Source organism: Nilaparvata lugens, chromosome 4, assembly GCF_014356525.2.
Source record: "Nilaparvata lugens isolate BPH chromosome 4, ASM1435652v1, whole genome shotgun sequence".
Classification (NCBI taxonomy): domain Eukaryota; kingdom Metazoa; phylum Arthropoda; class Insecta; order Hemiptera; family Delphacidae; genus Nilaparvata; species Nilaparvata lugens.
In genome coordinates this window covers 69972055-69984400 of record NC_052507.1, presented here as the reverse complement: position 1 = coordinate 69984400, position 12346 = coordinate 69972055, and the positions used below count along the sequence as shown (strand labels likewise).

General features: G+C 31.7%; 2 protein-coding genes across 2 annotated transcripts in view; both read left to right on the top strand.

The window, feature by feature from the left end:
• Window positions 1–3142, top strand: part of LOC111049699 (26S proteasome non-ATPase regulatory subunit 4) — a 43255-nt gene extending 40113 nt beyond the window's left edge. Inside the window, exon 11 of the mRNA XM_039427088.1 lies at window positions 2920–3142. The gene's annotated coding sequence lies outside the window, so the exon portion shown is untranslated. The remainder of the gene's footprint in view (window positions 1–2919) is intronic.
• A 1848-nt stretch (window positions 3143–4990) lies between these two features.
• Window positions 4991–12346, top strand: LOC120350939. The gene is made up of 3 exons (XM_039426345.1): window positions 4991–5367; window positions 7878–8066; window positions 10325–12346. The coding sequence occupies exons 1-3, from the start codon at window positions 5341–5343 to the stop codon at window positions 10586–10588; spliced, it is 480 nt and encodes a 159-aa protein (XP_039282279.1). The 5' UTR covers window positions 4991–5340; the 3' UTR covers window positions 10589–12346.

Below are 12346 nucleotides of genomic sequence, written 5' to 3'. Positions count from 1 at the left end.
CGGCCATTGCGTATTGAATGTAGAGGCCTGACTGATAACACTTAGTATACACGTAATACTGTAAACTTGACTTCTAAAAGTTTACTTCACTCCTAAAAAGCGTAAAACCTTTGACTATAGAAAGAAGGTTGTTCTTTCTATAGTCAAGGTACAACAGACTTTGGCTCATGACTTATATTATTAAAATTAATATTATTATCTGTTTCACAATAAAATTTTCACTCTGAATTAAGTCAGGTAACGTATGTAGGCTACTATAATATAGTGTATAGCGGCATATTTGAAGCCGGTTTGCCGGCATTTTCACAACAAAATATTGCTCTGAAATCATAGAGAAAACATTCGAAGATTCAATCTTGAGTGGGCCTAATGTTTTCTCTATATGGTTTATATTAAAGAAAAATTATCTAAAAGTTTTAATAATGAATTACGGAAAAATTACTAGGAATTTTTTAGTCAAGGCTGAGTTCACCAGTAGGCTTACCTTAACTTCAGATCTCTGCTGTATTTTCTTGTTATTATAGTTGATTGTATTGCATTAAGAAGTGGAATTCGATAATAAAAAAGAAACAATTATTACTCTACCTCACTTTTAAATATTGATACAATTATTGTACTTTGATTTCAAATTCGATTCTTCACTTTTAAATACTTGCGATACGTACCTTTCTGACAATGGACAATGCAGCCATTGTATTCATTGTTTGATATCAAAAACACAATAATAAATATTAATTATGAAACAGTAATTTATAAAATATATTATAGACATAATACCGCGATTCACGATACATAATTATATAGATTATTACAGTCGTTATGAGATTATCTCTCTATGATTTTTGTGAGATCGGACACGATCAGCTGTTATTCAAGGTCATTTTACAGCCCTAGGGCCGTAAAGTTTTACCGGCCTGGTCGGAAAACAATCACTTTCGGCCTCCATATGACGAACGTAAACAGCTCATTACATCCAAGTGTGGCGAAAAATTATTGGTTATGCTATCCACTTGAATTGATTTAAGTCCACTTTTTAGTCCAGAAATAAATATTGAATATTTAAAAATGGGTTCATCATTTAGAATAACTCTGAATAATAGAATCTTTCGAAAGAAATAATTGCAAAGGAACAAGCAAGGGTGGCTCGTTGGAGTAATATTGATAACGCGCCGGTCTAACAATCAAGAGAACCCGAGTTCGAATCTCGACCGGGGCCAAAGTTTTTGACCATAGCACAATCACATAGATAGGGCCACCCCGTCTTTCGGAGGAGACGATAAGTCGTCAGTCCCGACTACCTAAAAAGTAGTCGTCATCTCTCATCATCATCCCTCTCACTCACTCATCACCCACGCACAAGCCTAAGAGCTTATGTGGGCATCACCCTCAGTATTATGATTATTATAATTAGTTGAAAATTCTAACTTGAATGTATTTTATCCCTTATTGTATTGAGCATAGCATAAAATTGAATGAAACCATAAAATTCGGACTACTGCAACCTGAGGCGGAGTTCAGTCTGACGTAAATTTAGTCAAATTTATCCGTGTGCACGACTCCGCGCTTTTAAATTTAAATTTTCGCAATACAGTATGTGTTAGGGGTGTTTTAAGTAGAGTAGAGTAGAGTAGTGTAGAGTAGTAGAGATAGAGGTTAGATGAACAGGATGTTTGTGCCTAGGCTACTTATTGTTTAAGAACTTTTTTGTGTTGTAAATTTGCTGAAAGGAAAATAAAGTTGTCTTGATTTATCGCTGCGCCTGGTGGGTTTGAATCTTACCCCGATGTTAGATCATCTTATCTCATTACCCATGCAAAATTTTATGTGGGTATAATCATAGAGAAACAATAGCGTAAGTAGGTATCTCTTGGTATAGGGCGTTTATGTCGCAACTTTTACTGTTATCTCAAGCCGATTACTGTCGATTATTGTCGATTTTTACTGTTTTGACTGGGTAAGAGTGCATGAACGGCACAATATGAGAGACTTATAGCGTCATGAAGCTTCAAGGGAAAGAACTACGTGAACTATAGGCTTGAAATAACAGTAAAAGTTGCGACATAATCGCCCTATACAATGGGATATCTACGTATGCTATTGTTTTTCTATGGTATCATCCAACGAAAAATCGAAAAGAGAATGAAACATCATTCACTAATCAAAAATTATGGAAATTCAGATGTCAAGAAATTTATTATTTTTAGAAATATTTCCAAGAGTAATATTCTTTCATTTAATTTTTATGGTTAAATCTTGATCGTGTTATCAAATAAAAAGTCTCCAAATTATTCTAGATTGTTCTACTGAAGTTAGCCTACTCCTTGTAATGTTCAAAACCAACTCAATTCAACTTCATTAAAAAATACAGTAGAACTCCAATTATCCGAATCACCGATTATCCGAATCACTTTCAGAAAAAAATTTGTCCAAAATAAGTCTAAGTGCGCTATTATCCTTCCCCCCGCGAAGCCAGTGTTTGCGCGTTCGCTCTCTATTGTCCTTCCCTTTAATTTATTTATATTTAAAACATGTGAAAATATCATTTTTCTATCATTTAATTAAATAAAAAAATAGTGCAATATCAAAACGTAGCTTTTTCCCCTCCAATGACATTTCACATTTCCAATGGCAGATCTTCACGTTCATTTAATTCATTAAAAAAATAGTGCAATATCAAAACTTAGCTTTTTTCCCTCCAATAGCATTTTTTAAAAAAACTGCGATTATCCGAATGGGTCCCGGCCCCCATTAATTCGGATAATTGGAGTTCTACTGTAAATAAATTACCATGGCAGATAATACACATAAGTAGAAGTATCTAAAAACTAATATGAATATAATGAGTTTAAAAGAATTACTACTGATCTTCACGTTTTGTCAAAACAGCTTTAACAACTTGTAACTTGTATTCTGTTTCAGGTTGGAGCATTATTATTCACTAAATCCTATTGTATTGGAATATTAAGAAAGGAGTAGTTCATGTCAATCACTTATTACTTGGCTTAATGAATTCTCTGTATACATTTTGTTCACTAACCTAAAGTTTATTCCAATGTCAAATTGCTTAATAAAATATTATACCGTACTCTTGATTATTTTCATAATTTATTTGTAAAAATAAATTCTGCATTTACTGCAAGTACTCTGTTTTGATTTATTATATAACCATTTGGTGTCGCAGTGGTTTGATAAGGGTCAATAATTCATGTGCGTACACGAGGCACAAAAATATGCAGCCTCCTAAAGGATTTGTCAGAATAAAAATAAAAGAAACACAAAACTAACAAATAAGAAAGAAAGTTTGACAACAGTTGGACCCCTGGCTCAGCATTAAATGTATTTATTTCAAATAAATTAGGGGAAGTATCCGTACCTGGAAATAAATTATTACCAAATAATGATAAATATGATGAAATACTGTGTACATAATCTAATACAGAAAATAAATAGGAAATTATTACTGCCAGGTAAATGCCGGTACTTCAAACTCCATTTTAATATGAGTTTTGTAAAATTTTGAAACTTTATTATACTCGTACATCAAGTTAAATTCACTTTTGAACCTTAAGAAAATCTCAAATTCTCTGGATGGGAATATTCAATAGTAGTCTATTATATAATTATCTCTTTTCTGTATAGGGCTACTTGTAATAAAAATAGAAAGAAAAATCAAAATTTCAGTACCCTTTTAAATTTATTTAATCACAACATGTTTCGGACATTGATGCCATTTTCAAGGTAGTATTTTTCAACTTTCTACTAACAAGAAAAATCCAATTGATTGTCATGAGAGCTAGTAGATGAACCAAGTGAGTCTCAATGTAATAGAATGAATCAGTACCCTTTTAAAATTAATGAAATATTAAAAAAACAAGAATACAAATTGTTTTTTAATATTTCATTAATTTTGAAAGGGTACTAGAATTCTATTTTAAAAATACAAGAAAGTATTTGAAAATGGCATCAATGTCCGAAACATGACTTAGTCTATTATATCTTTAGTCTATTATATTATAAATAATATAGTCTTTAGTCTTTAGTCTATAGTCTTTCATCTTTTTAGTCTATTATATTATAAATTGTTATTTTCATTGTAATTTTCGAGTGAAAAGTTTGTTTAATTTTTGAGCCGTCATTTCAAAATCATTAAAAATCTATGTGAACTTTGTGATGGGATATTTGATATGCCGCACTTTGATAGAAATACGTTGTGAAACGTGGCGTTTCGGTTGACTGTATTATACTGGATATTCAATAAGAATTCCACGCTACGGCGTTATTGGCGTAACGGGTATGCACTCAAATCTTATATGATGGTATGACTTTTAAAAGACTCGATATAGAGTTCAACACAATATCAACCTGAACCTAAAACTCACAAAAATCTGTTTTATTTTGCAGAGCTTGGTTGACTTGGATGTATCTTAAGAATTAGAGTTAACGTAATCAACTTAAGTTAATTTTGACATCGATCAATTCAAATTATAAATTCGAAGTCAACCCTACATTGCAATGTCGTTGTTCTTCATTCACTGAACAAAGCAAGTAAAATTCAATGAGATAAATCAATTACTGCTAGACAATTAATTGGCCTTGGATATCGTTATCGTTCATTCCTATAAATAGAATGAAGTTGAAACTTCAACTTCAATATTATAAATTCACACTAATCCCGCTTAATTTATTAATCCTAAAATTAAACTGGAGATCATTAATCTTAATTCGTTCTGAGGTACTTTTTCGTGCGTCATTGCAACTTCAAAGTGGTTTTTCTATGATAAAAAATGAGATTCGAGTGGTTTTTCTATGATAAAAATGAGATTCAAGTGGTTTTTCTATGATAAAAATTTATAAATGTGTGGTACACTCAACAAATTTAGTGTAATATACAATGAGACTACCGGGTTTTCACTTTATTGTTCGTTATCTTGGTAGTATAATAGATGAAAACGAAGTTCGCAAGCTTTTCAAGTGTGTCTTATCTGTTCGCATGCGGCTCTAGTTCGTCTGGCGTTCTTATCGTGACACCTTTAAAAGCGAATTTTCTCGCGATGTTCTCTCAGTTGTGTGTTGATAGTGACTAGTTGGGCATCTTGGTTTCAGGCCAAGTAGGTATGTGGTCCAAAGTTCGCATGAAGCCAATATAGTTTTGTAGAAGTTATTGTGTTTACTATCAGGACTTCACCAACCACGTGTTCCCAATATCAAAGTATTATCGACCTACGTTTGGTATTTAAAGTTATTTCGGGATTTCTGACCTGTGTTGTATCCTGAGAACGTGTGAACCCTGTTGAGGAAAAACTTTGCCATTTCTTATAATCGTATCCTCAGAGAACCATCATGATGAATCATCTCGTTTGTTTACCGGTAAGTGAAGTTTTTATACAAACTTTTATACGAAAGATTGTGTAAACTTTTACACAATCATGATGTTTGACACAATCTATTATACAGAGTTTCTAACAATTTACCTACAATACATGCATTCTATAGTGAGGTCCACGTTATAATGGCAGTGGATAAAGATAGGAGAACAGCGTTGTCGATTTTCTGCCTTAATTAATTATATTTCTGCATGGTCAAAAACAGATTTGACATCGTTGCGGAGCTAGAAAGGGATAGTACTACCTGCTTTGTCGAATGATAGACAAGGATAGCAACATCAAAGATAATCAAATACTGTCATTATAACGTGGACCTCACTATAGGTACATTAATTTCTAAGAGATAAATTTCAGAACTATCACATGAACAACTGATTATATTTCTTCAATTAAAAGAGTGAGAACCCGTTATATTTAATGAAACTAGCTTTTGCTTGAGCATTAAATACGGTACTGTAATCCAATGTAATTTGTGTTATTATGATTCTATTTTAACTAGAGTACAAAATTGCAATCTCCAATAGGATCATCCAGAAAAAAATTAGTTGATGACTTACTAAAGTGATTTGAAGTGAAGAATTGTAACATAATCTTTATTATTGTAAAATTAGTATTTAAAAACTAGTATTGTAAAAATCTGTATTATTTATATTATAAATAATACGGATTTTTATTCATTCTACATCAAATTTTGTCAGCTTCAAGTCAAATTAAGTAACTGCCAGATTCTTATGAATTACATGAATAACTATAACTTTTATATACATGAATATATAAACTTTTATACTACATGAATAACTTTTGAAAACTTTTATTTGTAAAAATTTGGGAGAATAACTTTTATACTACATGAATAACTTTTGGAAACTTTTATTTGTAAAAATTTGGGTGAAGACAGTTTTGGGCTATGCCTGTTGTCTTCTCCCAATCATATTATATATTTATTATAATTATGATTTGTAATTGTCAATGAAATAAATAAATATATTTATAATATTTCATTGGAATATGCTATGTAATATGCATAGTAAAGTGTTTTTTGTTGCAAGAATTCTGCGCAGTTTACTTCGTAAGCGCTATTTATTAACATTTTAAAAATAGTTTAACCAAGCTCATGAGAAGTTGAGAAAATACTATGATCATTGCATGGCTAACATAGGCTAATTTGAGAATTTTTATTATGCAAATACATTTTCTTATTGAATATGAATGTATTCATCAACACAATTAATATGTGAGTCATATTTAATGTATTTCCCGATCTAGGAGTGTGTGTATCAAATGCTTTTATCAGCCCATGCATCAGCTCAGCTCAAGTACCCTTCAAAAAATCCACATATAGACCTACTAATGAGTCATGGTTTAGTCATGTACTGATTCATCATATCGAGTGAATATCATATCATGTACTGAAATCCACATATAGACCTACTAGTGAGTCATGGTTTAGTCATGTACTGATTCATCCTAGTGAAAGAAGAGAAAATGCAATAAACCAATTCTCTCAATACAGTAGCTGGAGTTACTTAATGATGATCATAACATCACGTGTCAGCATGATTTAGTATATAAATTCACAAATAATCCTATTGCACATTTAATTATCATTTATTTCAAATAATCATTGTCTTCGACTCTTTGGTTTAATAAATTCAACATAATCCTATCGCAAATTTAATTATTATTTATTTTAAATTTTACTGACAGTATGCAACTTTGTTCCGCAGTAACCCCGATTTAAAATACTTTGATACCCTGATAGATTGATAATAATCATTGTCTTCAAGTCAACAAACTGATAAAGTAAACATAATCCTATTGCACATTTAGTTTATTATTATTCATCCCAAAAAATCATTGTCTTCGACTCCTTGGTTTAATAAAGTCAACATAATTCTATTGCACATTTAATCATTATTTATTTCAAATAATCATTGCTTTTGACTCTTGGGTTGATAATAAAGTCAACATACTCCTATTGCGAATTTAGTTCATTACGGTATCATTTATTCAAGATAATCATTGTCTTCGACTCTTTGGGTTAATCAAGTAAACATAATCCTATCGCACATTTAATTTATTTTTTCAAAAATTTACAGACACTATATGCAACTTTATCGATCCGCTATAACTCCGATTTAAAATACTTTGATATCCTGATAGATTGGTAATGATCATTAGAGTCTTCCAGTCAAAAAACAAATGAAGTCAGCATACTCCTATTGAAAATTTATCTATTACTATTCATTTTCAAATAATCAACGTCTTCGTCTCTGAGTTAATAAAATCATTATAATCTTATTACAAATTTAGTTGATTATAATTTATTTCAAATAATCAATGTCTTCTCAGTCTAACCCAGACTCTTTGGGTTACTAAAGTCAACATGCATAATCGTATTATTGTCCATTGAATCATAGTTATGATTAAACTTTCAATTATTGTACATTCAACTATCATGCATTTCAAATAATCTTCTATTTTGTTTTGCAGGACGGAAAGTGGCCGCTGATTCTGAGCTGCGGCGCCCTAGTGCTGACGGTGGGCTCCCTGATAGCCATCAGTGTGTCGCTGGAGACGGCCTACATGTGGCTGCTGGTCGTCCTCATGGCCACGCTCTTCCTCACCACATTCACCTGCTCTCCCAAGCGGACGCAGATTGTCGAGCCGGAATCAGCTGAGGTGAGCTAGCATTAAAATATAAATATTTATTGGCAAAAAACAAAACATTATCTGGAAATTAAAAATCAAAGTACCCTTTTTTAAAACTTTTTATTTACAACATATTAATGTTATTTTCAAGTGAGTAATTAAACAAAATATTATACTATCACTAATGCGAAAAGAAATAATACCATTTCAACACAGAACAGATCAAGGTATTTTATACTGTAATAATATTTTACAATATAAGTTTAATAATTATAAGTTATGCAGTATGAGTTTACAGTATCTGTTCCAATGTATGTATTCTGAGTACATTGGAACATATAATCTTACTGCATAGCTTATAATTAAACTTATTTTGTTAAACATATTATTACAGTATACATACGGTAAATACTTTTATACATCGAATAATTTGAAATACTAGATTCTGTTATTCACCAATATCAATGTCTTCTAAACTAGTTTACTGGATTTGTCACTTTACTCTAGCCTACTAGAAATTGGTAATGGTGTATCAACCAAAACTGTATCTCAGAGTTGTAACAGTTTTTATTCAAAATTAAATTATATTTCAATTAAACAATAATGAAAGTATCATTTCTTTATTCCATTCCTGAATACGGTGACATTTCATCATAGAAAAAGTATAGGAATGCTTCCTTAAAGTGGTCATTGTTTTCATTCAAAATGAAACTTTATTTGAAACTATAATAAAAGATGCCGTACCCTACATGTACAGTACCTTGTATACCTTATACTTATAAGTTACACATTCTTGAGATCTAAATTATTTTATATACATAAAAAAGGTTTAGCTTATGTGGGTATAATTCGCGATAGGGAAAAAGGATAAGTCATTCATAGAAGAAATACTTATGATTACAGTGATTCAATGTTGAAGCATTCATTTCTTCTCAAATGTGCTAAATTATTTGTTTTAAATATTAGAATTCCATTGGCAACTGACAAAGTTAAAACCAGACTTGCTAAACAGTCTTATTTATATTAATTATGGTTTCAATGACAATGATTTAATTAAATTATAAAAATATCTTGAACGTCTTTATTCTCACAACGGACTCAATTACGATTCATTCACATTGCATTTTCCTTTTTCAAATATTTATTGAGTCTTACCAAGAAAAACTTGAAAAAGCACTAGAAATGTCACTGTTCTTTTACTTTGTGCGCATTATTTCAATATTCATTGATAAACTTCAATAAGCTGAAGCACTCTCATAAATCATATTTAATAACACGTGGCTAGATAACTCGTGCTTAAGCTTGATACAGCGCAAACCACTATACGGATTATTTTTAATAGTGGATTTGTATGTTTGCTTGATACAGCGCAAACCACTATACGGATTATTTTTTAATAGTGGATTTGTATGTTTTGAAACTTGTTTCCAATTCTTTTAATCTGGTACTAGTTCAATAATCTTCAATGAACTTGATAAAGAAGGCTACTTGAGTCAGAGCATGTTCCTTGTATAATAGAAATACGTCAATCTTTTACATCATAATTTTTTGATCAAGTACATCCTCATAATATCAGACGGCAATATTTGCAATCTGTGTGATTCAAGTGGATTCACATTACTGACTGAACAATATTATTTTCTTAATATTTTCCTATTAGAATTGAAATAATAGGTTACATCATGTTTAACTTATTCTTTGTATGGGTGAATTGTATTAAAAGTTAAATTAATCTTCTGATTATAAGGAGAATATTTTTGTACTTTATTGCATTTGTCATACATATAACATTGCCTTATTTTTATTTACAATATACAGGTAAATCAAAAGGCTGGAACATGAATTACATCCTCCTTTCCATGTTCAGACGATATTTTGAAGACTTCAAAGGTCTTCTGTTGAGAACCTGTCCAATAGATAGAAGAAGAAAAAAAAACTTTTTTGATAAAACATTTTTGAATGCACAACCTCAAGCTAGTTTGAAAACATTACCAGAGAATACTGAAGGAATTATTATACTCACGTTATGATATTATGTTAGTACCAGATCAAAAAAATTGGAAACAAGTTTCAAAACATACAAATCCATTAGTAAAAACTAATCCGTATAGTAGTGGTTTGCACTGTATATTATGTTATTTCAATTAATAGAAGAAGGAATCAATTGAATAGCTTTGGAAGTAGACCAATAACTCGATAGATAACGCTTGAATTCGTATCCATGAACACCTCATATTCAAATGAATAGAGGAAAAACGTTTCTAAATATATTATTTTGTTGTTTGTAGGTTTCCGGTTCCCAGCCTTTTTGGATAGTCGATCTGCCACCGACGTACGCACACGTGATAGGCTCAGCTACACCGCCTCCCAGCTACGCGGCCATCCACCATCTGCCACCAAAGTACGAGGAGATCAAGGTCGACCTCAGGGACCCCAACCTCTACCGGTACTCACTGGCGCATCAGCTCGAAAACAACATGTTTGACAACTTCCATCGTGCTCAAAGAAACTCGGCCAATCGAGCCAGTCTGGCCAGTGTGCATTCCACTTGATGAGGCTGGTCACACACTGATCGAACAAATGTTTTTTGAAAAGTTTTGTTGAGACAGTCTGGCCAGTGTGCACTCCACTTGATAAGGCTGGTCACACACTGATCTAACAAATGGTTTTTGGAAGGTTTTGTTGAGACAGTCTTGCCAGTGTGCACTCCACTTGATGAGGCTGGACACACACTGATCGAACAAATGTTTTTTGAAAAGTTTTGTTGAGACAGTCTGGCCAGTGTGCACTCCACTTGATAAGGCTGGTCACACACTGATCTAACAAATGGTTTTTGGAAGGTTTTGTTGAGACAGTCTTGCCAGTGTGCACTCCACTTGATAAGGGCTGGTGACACACTGATAAAAAAACAATTCTTGAAGAAACGTTTCGCACAGAGACGCCGCAACCCTATCATGCATTTGAATGAATCTACAACATTTACAGAATGAATCTGCATTTGAATGCATCATTATCTACAGTAGCTTGAGATGCGTTGTTCTGTATGGAGACGACACCTTGGTATGGAAAAACACCTTGTATAGTTTTTGGATTTTTCTGCGATTACCTCACAGCTAAATTGCTCAGAGTAGATTGTAGAAAACCATGTTTTGTACTGAGAATGTCCAATGTAAATGTGATCGCATTTAGAATTTAATACTTCCACATGACTTACAGAATCTGTAGAAAGCTAGATTGAATATAGATTTCAATATAGAAATAATGCTTAAACGAATAATTGAAGGTTTTTATTTGTTTTTGGATGAGTGATGGATCTATATGAGCCCCATGCTGCTGCTTTGTTTCTTAGATTGAATTCAACACTTGCAAACTCAATTTTAATTTCAAAAATTTGATTGATGGTAGAACTGAAGCATAATGAGTTTTTCCCTGTTTTTTTTTTTTTTCTAAAAATGACGTCCTTATGAGCAGCATGCTTCTACCTTTTTGAAAGGACGGTAGAGAGAAGAGATTCAAATATACTTTGGCTGATTACAATATTCAATATTGTAATCGTTCTGGAAATGTTCTATGTGGGAACGAATCAGTGGATATATAGTATAAAATGGAATGTATCCTAGAATAAGTTTGTAATGAATGTTATTGATGATGTTATGTATAGAGTATATAGATTTTGTTAACTGTGTCTTAACTGTTGTAAGGTATTAAATTTACCTTACAGCATATTAGAGAATGTTGTGCCTTACTTCATTGATCTTCGCATCTAATCTGTTCAAAATTTCAATAATTACAAATTTGTAACACTGTTGAGCGTTTTTTAGAATATTATTTTGATTGTGTTTGTTACAATCAGTAGAAATATTCATCATTATTTTCAAAGAGCTTTATATTTTGACTTCTTACTGGTTTGAAGAAATTAAATTGTAAACATTGTAAAACAATGTTTTGGCTGAACTTTCTTCATAGAAAACTCATGACCAAGAACATTCCCCCTATATTTATTTTTCTCAAATTTTATCATCATTTGAACATTGTTTTAAAGAAAGATCAATGTTTTAAGAAACAAGATTGGACAGTGAACTATTGATATTATTTGTTTTTCACAAGTTAATTTTTGTATTTGTTCAAAACTTGTATGGAATGTATAAAAACTTGTTTCTTTTTGTTAATAATATGGAACTGTTGTTCTTGGGATCAATTTCTGTGCATTTTTATTTTAGAAACATGAACTCTCTTTTAGAGCCTGAAGATTGGTGGTTTTATAGAATCTTCTTCATTCTGAATGCTTCAAATTCACTCCCATCTCTCCC

Excerpts from the sequence above, each read along its gene's own strand:
- LOC120350939 (XM_039426345.1), top strand. The coding sequence starts at position 5,341 with ATGATGAATCATCTCGTTTGTTTACCG. Across the intron at positions 5,368-7,877 it reads ATCATCTCGTTTGTTTACCG|GACGGAAAGTGGCCGCTGAT; the intron begins GTAAGTGAAGTT and ends TTTGTTTTGCAG. Across the intron at positions 8,067-10,324 it reads TCGAGCCGGAATCAGCTGAG|GTTTCCGGTTCCCAGCCTTT; the intron begins GTGAGCTAGCAT and ends TGTTGTTTGTAG.